Source organism: Toxotes jaculatrix, chromosome 16, assembly GCF_017976425.1.
Source record: "Toxotes jaculatrix isolate fToxJac2 chromosome 16, fToxJac2.pri, whole genome shotgun sequence".
Classification (NCBI taxonomy): domain Eukaryota; kingdom Metazoa; phylum Chordata; class Actinopteri; family Toxotidae; genus Toxotes; species Toxotes jaculatrix.
In genome coordinates, this window is record NC_054409.1 from 7,866,526 (window position 1) to 7,877,719 (window position 11,194).

Below are 11,194 nucleotides of genomic sequence, written 5' to 3' on the forward strand. Positions count from 1 at the left end.
GGGTGTGTCTTTGAAGTGACTGCTAGTATTTCTTCTCAGAAAGTAAAATCATGATCATTTCTTTTGAGTTCTTACAATACAAAGTTTGATCTGATATTTATCTTTATTACAGTTTGTCATGTTCATGGCATGTGGCAATGCCCCATACCACAGCCTTTATAGCCTAAGCTCGTTCAAAATGCCTATCATCAGGGCTTTACACAACACTCAACAAGAAAATACATACAAAACAGCATCAAATGGTGAAAGCATCACACGTTCATACAGAATGCATGATGCTTTCATGCTCCAGGTCTTGAGGAGGCCTGCCCAGGCTCAGTTCGGCCACTGCTTCTCTGTGTTGCTGGAGGTCCTCAGACCACCTAAGACTGTGTGAAATGCAATTGCTTTCCACCCACTAATGCTTAACCTCTTACTCTGCTCTCCAAGCACCAATCTTGTACCCAAGATCAGTTACTTTATGCTCCTCCCTCACATGACTGGACTGTAATAAATACAAAAACTCTAGACTGTAATAATTATTTCCACAGAGGTCTTTTTTAGATTATGGATTGACCAATTTGTTCAATCTCAACTTAAAAAAAAGACACTACTGTATATAGGCCTATGTAGAAAGGCTCTATCAGTTGGCAGTAGTCCACACATAGAAGTTAAGAAGGGTTTCCAAGCTGTTATCTATATACGTTCTAGTTTTTCTAAAGCATTCCTCACAACATATCACAGTCCCGAGTGATGTTCAAGCATTTTGTCAATCGCTTTGGGTTGATACAGAACACAGTAATTCACATGAGACACAAGAGGTTGTGGTCCTCAGAGTCAGCGATATGCTTTCCATATTTCCTCGTACGAACTGATCAAGTACAGGGCATTAAGGCCTTATGTCAGTGTGTACATATGAGTGTGTGTTTTAGGTGGGCGGAGGGATAAGTAATCATAAAGCAAAGTTGAAGTCTTGGTCCGACTGATTACAGCAGATTACTCTATAAACTGTATGTAATCTGGAGTTAAACATGTCACATGTAAACGCATCATCATCCGATTTAAAAAGCATGTAAGCACAACAAAATGTGATTTTAAAAAACATGAGCAGATCGCAACAGGAAAAGGAAATGAGCAAAAAAAAAAAAAAAAAATTTTTTCAACATCACGTGACCACTGGTTGTCCGGGGAACGCATTTGCAGCAGATGCGCTCGACCAATCATATGCTCGGAGGATCCGGGGCACAGCGAATCAGCTCGTAGCGTGCGAGGATTTAAACCAAGACGCTGAAGCTTAAGACTACACCGCATCATTCTCCATTTCGATTCTCCAGCTTTTGGTCGAAGTGACGAACATTTCGAAATGGCTCTTCGAGTAACCAGAGTAAGTCCTCGGAGTCTTTTTTTGGTTTTCCCTGATCTGTTGTTCGTGAATTTAAACCAGTTTACAAAAAAATGTAGCTTTATTGAATTTGATTTTTTTTATTTTTTAATTACCGTTAAATGCCCTCGTGCGTCGCGGTGGTGTGTGCTCTCGTGCATCCGATCTATATTAACAATAGGAATGCGACCAAATTCTCAGCATCCTAAAATACATCTGCAACATGCAACACAACTTTATTGCTTTTACTCTCCTTCAGAACCGCTTGGCTTCTACCAGGACTGACCTCGGTGGCAAGGCCTGCTCGGTGACCGGGCCCACACAGAAGACTCGAGCGGCGCTGGGCGAAATCGGAAACATCGCAGTTAACAAAGAAGTACAGAAAAAGGTAAAAAAAAAATCGGTATTGATAATAAAAACGCATGGGTGTTATTATCTAAGATTCAAAGCTCTTTATCAGCTTTGCAGGCTGATGCATTACCTGAAGGAAGCTCCATTATATGTAGTGGAATCCTCATGTCTCACAAGCTGGGCCATATATGCCTAATGAAGTAGCTTCTGTACTCAGTCAAAGCATGAATGGTGGAATAAAAGGGTGTCAAGTCCAGTGCTACAACCTTTTTAAAATGCATGCACTTGCATTTAAGTAGTTAAAAATTAATTCTGAATAACCAACATTCAGACCTAGGCCATTTAACATCCACAGAAGACAAGTCAGAAAATCTTCAGTTTAAGAAAGTTAAAATGTTTTTTTTTTTTTTTTCCTTTTGGTTGGGGAAATTGTGAACTAGTTTCCTTTTTAAGATTTCAGCTCAGACTTCACTAACCCTTCTTTGATTTTTAGAGCATCAAGACAGAGGCCACTAAGAAGACCAGAGCCACTAAAGTTGAAAAGGCACCAGTAGTTGAACCACCAAAACCTAAGAATGTTGTTGCTGTTAAGCCTGAGCCTGAGGTACAGGTGAGTTACATGCCACCAGCTATCTGGCTATTAAAACACAAATGGCTGCTGGGTGTGGTGCATCTATTTGTTTGAACTCATGTTGGGATTTCCACTGTTCAGGTTCTGCCTGAACCAGCATCCCCCACGCCAATGGAGACTTCTGGCTGTGAACCTGCTGACCTCTGTCAAGCATTTTCAGATGTCATGCTTCATACTGCCGTCAGGGATGTGGATGCAGATGACTATGACAACCCCATGCTCTGCAGTGAATACGTGAAAGACATCTACAAGTACCTCCGACAGCTTGAGGTAAGCAACATTTTAATTTTTAGATTTGATTTCATGTTCAATGTGTCTGGTCCCCCTCTTTCCAACATGTCTTTTGGGTTTTAATGTGGTTTCTTGTCTCCTCAGGTTGAGCAGAATGTTAGGCCCAGTTATCTGCAGGGTCAGGAGGTGACTGGTAACATGCGAGCCATTCTCATTGACTGGCTGGTTCAAGTGAGCCTGAAGTTCCGTCTACTGCAGGAAACAATGTACATGACTGTGGGAATCATTGACCGCTTTCTTCAGGTGAGTGACCCATCTGTCACTTTGTATTATAAATGGCCTTCTACCAACATGCTGTACTTGTTTTTCTAAGCTCTACATGTGATCAAATCTCCAAACAGGACCACCCAGTCCCCAAGAAGCAGCTGCAGCTGGTTGGCGTGACAGCCATGTTCCTTGCTTCCAAATATGAGGAGATGTATCCCCCAGAGATCTCGGACTTTGCCTATGTGACAGACAGGGCATACACCACTGCCCAGATCAGAGACATGGAGATGACCATCCTGCGTGTGCTCAAGTTCCAACTAGGCCGCCCTCTCCCCCTGCAGTTCCTCAGACGAGCCTCAAAGATTTACGAGGTTGTGTCAGCGTCACAGTCCTGCAGAAACTAAATTCAGTGACAGAATTGGGTACTTTTGTGTGGCCATTTACCAGCCACTAATGTGTCTTGGTGTCTCACCTCAGGTAACTGCTGACCAGCACACCCTCGCGAAATACCTCCTGGAGCTCACCATGGTCGACTATGAGATGGTTCACTTCCCGCCTTCCATGATGGCCAGTGCTGCTTTGGCTCTTACACTCAAGATCTTGGATGCTGGAGAATGGGTGAGTGTGGTGGCTTTGTTAAAATCTTCACTACTTCTTTTTTTTTTTTTTTTTTTTTTTTTAAATCTGTCCTCTTTTTCCCTACAACTGAATTCTGAACATGTTCTGAAATCTCTCCTCAGGATGCGACACTGCAGTACTACATGGACTACACAGCAGAGAGTTTGATTCCTGTAATGGCACACATTGCCAAGAACGTTGTGAAAGTGAATGAGGGGCTGACCAAGCACATGGTAAGTTCTAACAGTATCACAACTTTCATGTGATTTCACTGAACTTGAGCCAGATGGGACCCACATTACGTGGTGTCTGGTTTAAATGGGAGTCTTAGGACTCTTGGCCACATTATTGGTGAACCTTAATCTCAGTGAAACGATTGCTATATTTCTAACTCTTAATCTTTGCTTTGTTGCAGGCCATCAAAGGTAAATACTCAACTTCCAAGCAGATGAGGATTGCCACAATCTCACAGCTCAAATCTTCATTTGTGAAGGACCTTGCAAAGCAGCTCACCCAGTGAGATGACCAAGTGTTTTAGGCACCATGTGCTGATTTGTACAGTTGTAACTTAAACTTTTTAACGTGACTGAAGGATCAGTACGCTAAGGACCATGTCAGTGGTTTGCATGTTTAACCCAGATTGTTTACTTTTACTGACCCATTTTCCAAAGCATGCTACAGGTTTAGGTTCCACTCTGAACTCCTAGGCCACACAAAAGGCAGTTCAGTCTTACCAGACTATGAAAACGGACTTGTTCTTCTGTGACGTGAACCAGGTCACCTTATTGGACAAAGTTACACCACATGAGCTTCAGTCTGCCAACAGTGACAACTGTAATGCCACCAATTCACTATTTTCACCACGTCTGTTTACAACATGGATCGTTAATGCACTACTTAATGTTGCCGGACTGAAATCTTGAATGTGGTGTTTCCTTGAACACATCATTTAACACTTCTGCACTCGTAAACAAAGTCACTATTGAGCATTTTCAAGTTATTTTTATGGCTTAATTGCTGCCAGGCTGTTAGAAATCCAAAGGGGGAAAAAAACTTGTTGCATGCTTTCAGAATGGTCAGCCATGTAACGGTCCAGTGGGCCGGTGTGGCCCTTCCAGCTTTTTTTTTTTTTTTAATGGTATTATTTTCTTAATGTGTGGCAGTGAGTGTGTAAAATGTACAGCAATACTTTTTAAAATGATTTTACTTTCTTAAATGTCTTGTTCTTAAAGCATCTATTAAATGGCTCTGACCAGACATTTGCTCCCTTGTCATGTATTTTAATCACCACTAGAGGCTGCTGTAAGGCTAAACTTGTTTGCCTCTGTAAGTTCCAGTTTTGTGCCTCCATCTGTCAACTTGAGCTTCAAAGGCACTGATGTGAATTCAGGATTACAAACTCAATAACTCTGGATTGTGTTGTGACAGTTGCTCTTTAAAGTTACACTATGCAGTGGTTTCTTATTTCCCAGTCTTTCACTAAAGGTGACTAGATGTACTGTTAACTTGTGAAATTTAACTCTAATCCTTACACCTGAATTTTCTGATTGCTCTGGTTAATGCTACAGTATTCCTTGGGTGTCAATGCTCAGCAACATGCTGACAAGATACATTTCAGTACAGAATTTATGCAGTGACTCAGTGGTTCATGCTGCCCCTTTAGAGGCCCAAATATCATGCCACCCTCCCCACCCCCTACAGACCGAGCACAAGGCCATCCCACTGTATTGACAGTGAGCTCAGGGCTAAGAGACTGAAGTGTTGGAAGAGCTTTGCCTGTTTTGTGTTAAATCTTGTGCTTCATATTTTTGCTGTCTGAAGAAACCTGAATATCTTGATAACCCTCCTATCATGTTTATTATTCCATGTTAATCAAGCTTTAGATGAACAATTTTACAGCCTTCCTCTAATGACGCTGTGCCTAACAGTCTGAGAACTATCACTCCAGTGGTTTTCCAAACAGATATGGGCCAAAGATGGCTCTGTGCAGATGTCGCAGGGCTTGAGACGTAGCAAGGTGCAGAACAGAAATGTCAAAAATGTTTGAGGTCACTTCTTTCACACAGCTTCTTTAATTACATAGCTTGTCCACCAGAGAGCACTGACGAGTTTATTTTTTCAGTATCAGCCTGAGATTCAGTGTTTAGTAGGCTGTACTGTCCAGTCCTTAAAGATCTGTGTAATAGGGCATTAATTGTATGCAGTGTTGCAAAGCAGGAGGCCACTGACACAGAACAGACAGAGGGGAAAACACAGGTCTTTCTAATAATGTTAACAATGGCTGAGTTCTATTCAAGCGCACAATACCAGAACCCCAAAACCAAATCCAAAAATGGAATTCAGCAGAAATGAAAAAGATTTACTCCTGCCTTTCATTTTATGGCATATCTAAATGTTTTATGTGAGAAAAGGCCAAAGAGCAAGGTTCCTTTATGGTGATTCTTGAGTTGAGGGTTTTATTTTTCCTTAAAAATCACATACCTTGATTTCGCTTTCAGGTCAATTTAAATTCCAGTGAAACTGACTATATCTGGAGGTGCTGTGGTACAATCCACCGCCCACCCTGTCATTTGGGTCATAGTCTTTAATATTTGTAAGACACATGGAGATCTCATGTAAAGCTGCAGATGCAAAGGCTCCTCACAGCTTCAATTACATCACATCAAGCCACAAGTATTTAAAGCTAATGGACAAAGCAGAGTGGGAGCTATTATCACTTTAACCCATTCACAGCTGAGACCCTGGGGGAACCAGAACCCCCCCTCCATCCATCCTCATACTCCTCCGGGGGGACACCCAGAGAGCTTTGCTGTATAAGACCACCTGCTATCTGCAGGACGTGAGTCACTGTGTACATCATCGGGGTCATAAGGCCATGGCTCCTATGGGCCTTCTGGATAACACTTGACTACATCTACTGCTGCAGAGGCAGAGACCAGAAATCATGTGCTGCTGAAAGGGGAAAAACATTATTTGGCACACTGGGAGTTTGGGTTTATTGAAGTTCATGCACAGAGTTCATAGAGTGAAATATGAGATGTAAGTTCCACATAAAAGATCAGTGGTGCATACACTGTCTTGTGAGGTAGAAACACAGCCAAACCATGCTTTGATAGGTTCAGAAGTTATATAATGCTAAATCGCTCGACACAACAGTCATCTGAGATTCTTTGCTGTGCATCTGTTACCTGACATAATGACACATATGGCAGTAATGCTGACACCTTGAGAGCACATCCCTTTCATCCATCCAGCCCTCCCTCTGTTGTTTTCCACAGAGACACATGATAATTAGTCTCAGTTATCGTGGAAAGCCGGGCTTTTAAACCCACAAATCATACTGAGAATTCATACTTGGAGGCTGAGGTCATGACTGAGCAGCCATATCGGTTTACAAGAGAGATTCCTCCTGTGCGGGGCTCCAAACCATACACTTGCAGCTGCCTGGAACCCTATTTGGCCTTTCTGACAGGGATTCAGCTGTGTGACATTTGTTATGATGGAAAACTGAACATAGTGGCTGTGCAGCTCGATACAAGTCAGCAACTCAACACTGAAACACCTTATTTGCTAGTAATCCTAAAATGCTTGAAGGGTAAGTTCACCCAAATTACAAAAAAAAAAAAACTGGCAGCATGCTAATGTGCCACCTATTGTTGAGCAGCCACGTGCAAAATGAGCAGTGGTGCATGTCATTTTTCCTGTAGTTTACAGGCCTGCCTCAAAAAGTGTGTCACTCTCCTGTGAAGGGAATGAAACACCAAGTGATCTGAGCCGCTCTTACATCTACAAGACCTAGTGTATCACAACCAGGCCTTATTTGACTGTATATTACCCAGATCAACTCCTGGGCTAGGTCTTAGGTTGAGCTTGGAGACTGTAACTCTTTAACCGAAAACCTACTGACTTTGTTGATCCCCTGACTTTTCATCTAGCACCACCTGCAAGTACACAAAATCTCAACACATTTGTGGTTTCCAGACAAAGTCCAAATGACTTTGGTGATCCCCTAACATGTTATCTAACGCCACCATGAGGTTGTCATTTTTGTTAGATGAATTTTAATCACTGTGGTGATCTGATCATCTTTGCTCTAGTGCCACTATCAGGTCAAATTGTCAACACCTGATCTTCGAATGAAACTTCAGTCACATGCACATGATGGCAGGTGGTTGTATATATAGAGAGGGAGATGGTAACTCCTGTCTCTGGTCTCTCTGTGTTTTCCCACTAACTCCTGGTCAGTGACCCATTCTCAGTCAATGTTGTGACCACTTTTGTTCTGTAGATGTGCCTTGCCTCCACTGCTCAGTCGATTAATATGGTTTTTATGGGAACTGTTGAGACATTGTTTGATTTATCTTCATTGTTGTTCCATTCACCTCCGTTGTACTGGCTTCATCAGAAGGAGATATCTGAAAATCTATGTATGCAAATAAAACCAAAACTATCTGTGTGGCTAGAAACCACTAAAACTGAGTGATAAAATATGTCGGGTGAACCGACCACTTAAATGACAGCAATGTACAATCAAGCAAACTTGATGGCCGTTTATGTATTTTTGCACATTTCAGTGTCCTTAAAGCCCAAATGCTTCTGTCCTTTTCCATGTTTATTCAAGCTCTCCCCATTAAGTGAATTTGCGAGTCAGCACTGAGGTCCAGGAAGAATGCAAAGCCTGGCTTCAGACCGCTCAGTATTTCTGCAACACAGATCTCACCCGCAAGCATCGTCCAAGACCAGAGTCAAAAGTTTGGAACTCCGTCCCAGTCTAAACATCATCCAAGATGGCCAGAGATTTAACAAGTGCACCCTTCAAAATGAGTCAATGCCCATTCTTACCTCCCGTCCACCAAGTCTGCGTGTCTCAATTCAATAATGACAAAGTCAAACAAACAGCCGGCCCGTGGCGGCACTGTTAGGGTTTCTGTGGGGCGCTAATAGGTTGGCAGCTGGCATGCAGAGTGAGGCCTCTGGGTTTGAGAGTGGAGTGAAGCACAAATAAACACAGGGGCATTCATTTTCACAATTTATGGATTTTCAAATAAAAATCATGTGCTTCCTGAACTTCACTGACCTTTGACGCTCAATGTCACACGGAGGAAATAAAGGCTGCCATTGTGGCCTGAACAGAGGAGTGTTTGAACCAGGTGTGAATAGGATTTTCTCCAGACCAACTTAACCTCTCTGTGTGCACGCTTTGAACGGCGAGCAGGAAATCATCTTCTCCTCACGATCAAGGTTACACTTACATGTTTGTTGAATCGCCGCAGACGGGAGCGTGCGTGTATGTTTTCTTTTCAAAGACACTGCATAGCAAGAGCACTTCGGAGGGAGGGGGAGACGGCTTTTACATCACAAAGCAGAATTCAAAGATGATTTAAGCAAAATCAGACTAAACTGAATATTGAAAATGAAAACCTACGTACATACAGGTGAAGACGTGTTCACTGCTTTTTCTCTGAGTGACTATAACTGACGTACCATGAGGCCTCTTATGTGTCCTGTCCTTTATGTTTGGTGTTGTACATCATTTAACGAAACTGTTTATACTGCTATTTTCAAGCTTTTAGTCACATAACATGGTCTTCGTCAGCAGATTTAAGGCCACATGGACAAGAAGTAAAATGACTTATGGCTTATTAAAATAAAATAAAAATAAAATGAAATGGGAATTTAAACATCTACAATTCCATAACAACTGGGTCAACTCCATCTGCTAATGAAGATCATGTGATTCGATTGAAGGTTTCAGAACAGCTGCCAGATGAGTGAAGCCATGAAAACAAGACCAAAGCTGTCATAAATTGGATTTATTCTTTAAATCAGCAAACCATCCCACGGCACATGTTCTAAACAACAGCCTGGTTACACAAACTCTGACATAAAGTCAAATTATGCAGAATAAAGCCACTGTAGAAATCCCAAATTTTATTACATGCATGTTTTGGCAGGGGATGTTGTTGTGGGGGGAGACAAAAAGAAGTTATTATCTTGTTTCAGCACTCAGAGATTATTTTTGGCTACCGAGCCGCTCGACTGGACCAGTTTGGAGTACCATGTGGTTGGAGAGAGACGAGGACTCTTGGTTTTTCAGTTCTCCAACAGATTTTTCCATTGGCCTTCTCTACACAAGTTCTGGGGATTAACAGGTCTGGTCCAATGACTTTAAAGTGCCAGTATGATGGCATCCTTTTCAAAGGCAGGAGCAGTTTCTTGCTGGGTCTCAATATAAGAAGCAACGCAAAGCTTCACGCGTGAATGATGTTGAGGTCAAATGTTTGTTTTTTTTTCACCTGTGGATCTAACAGTTGGAATTTGAACTTGTTGAGGACTGTTGTTGCACCAGGTAATGCACTTATGATGGGATGGTGATATTTTTTGTGTCCTGAATCTCAGATTTGTTCAGCAGTTGAAAAATTAAGGTGTTGTGCCCTTTCATGGCTGTTTTCCCTGGTTGGAGAAAATGGTTTTAAAATGTAAAGGCTGTTTAGCTTAATGGTAGATCTTACAGAGGAGGCCTGTGGTTTAAAATAATGTTTCAAAAAATGTCTGAAACACAGTTTGTGGCCTTTTGAGTATTGGGAAATTTCATTAAGATCTCATCGGGGTTAGATTTTTCTCAAGTCTGTTTTCAAGTAATACTCACTCATCCCTATGAACAATGAGGGGACCTATTTGTGGCTGTGATGATTCCTCCCATCCATACCGGCTGTGAAGAAATGGCTCCTCGGTGCTAGTGTAGGAGGAACAAAATCCACTCACTCACTGTGTGCAGAAACTCATTTTAAAGTTCACCTGAAGCTAATACGAGGATTTGGCAGGATGAGTTACTCAAATCAAGTGGGGATCTTCCAAAGTTATTGGCTTTTAAGGAGGAAATTCTGCTTTGATGTCACTAATGTGTTGTCTAACACAATCTGAGGAAACCATAAGATATGTTGTCGAGTGAATAAACAGAAACATAATGTTCTGGGAAAACTGGCAGACTTACACAATATTGCTTTCAGTAACTAATATAAGAATAAAACAAGTCTTAATATTGTCTTTGAACACTTCCTCTTGAGTTTTGAGTTATCCGGCTCACAAAATGCAGCTTACTAACTTCCTCACCAGTGGTCACGTACGCTATATCTCCAGGTTCACATTACATCATACTGACTGAAGCACCAGTAGTTTGTACTTGTCAAACTGTTCCCTGCTTTTTAACGTAACCTCATTGTGCAACATAATAATCACTAAAGTGCTATTAAGTTAATACTGCCACGCACCGTGACTATCAGAGGTCACATCACACTGTTGTGCTCAGAGGGGAACTGTGCCAGTGTTTGTGTTTTGATTTACGAGATCAGTAATAATGAGAACAAGACTGCGAATGGATCCTGTGCTTGGTGCTGCGATTACTCTTTTTGTGATTATTCCTTTCTTATGTGATAACAAGTGCTGCAGGCCGGTTTATGAGCCTTGTAATGTAGCACAGCAGTTTTTAAGGTTTACTTTGTTTTATTATGTTTTTAAACATTTACGTCACAAAAACTTGAAAAAGAATCATTTATTATCATTAATAATCTTGCATTCACAGACAAAAATGGCCTTTATCGATGTTGTGTAATGTCTGATTGTTTTGTTTCCCCACACCAAGTATCACTGGCACCCGTTCTTTCTTGGATTTAAAACTAACGTAAGCAGCCAGCATGGCTGGTCTTTAAAGATGTCTCCTGGTATCTACAGTACGC

General features: G+C 41.7%; 1 protein-coding gene across 1 annotated transcript; it reads left to right on the forward strand.

Annotated features, from left to right (window-relative positions):
• Positions 1-1,278: 1,278 nt before the first annotated feature.
• On the forward strand, positions 1,279-4,706 carry ccnb1 (cyclin B1). The gene is made up of 9 exons (XM_041059751.1): positions 1,279-1,363; positions 1,620-1,748; positions 2,205-2,321; positions 2,424-2,612; positions 2,718-2,876; positions 2,975-3,211; positions 3,318-3,458; positions 3,581-3,691; positions 3,874-4,706. The coding sequence occupies exons 1-9, from the start codon at positions 1,343-1,345 to the stop codon at positions 3,976-3,978; spliced, it is 1,209 nt and encodes a 402-aa protein (XP_040915685.1). The 5' UTR covers positions 1,279-1,342; the 3' UTR covers positions 3,979-4,706.
• Positions 4,707-11,194: the final 6,488 nt, after the last annotated feature.

Bases quoted from the DNA above. Each gene is read 5' to 3' on its own strand.
- ccnb1 (XM_041059751.1), top strand. From the start codon at position 1,343: ATGGCTCTTCGAGTAACCAGA. The intron at 1,364-1,619 runs GTAAGTCCTCGG...ACTCTCCTTCAG, and splicing joins TGGCTCTTCGAGTAACCAGA to AACCGCTTGGCTTCTACCAG. The intron at 3,212-3,317 runs GTTGTGTCAGCG...GTCTCACCTCAG, and splicing joins GAGCCTCAAAGATTTACGAG to GTAACTGCTGACCAGCACAC.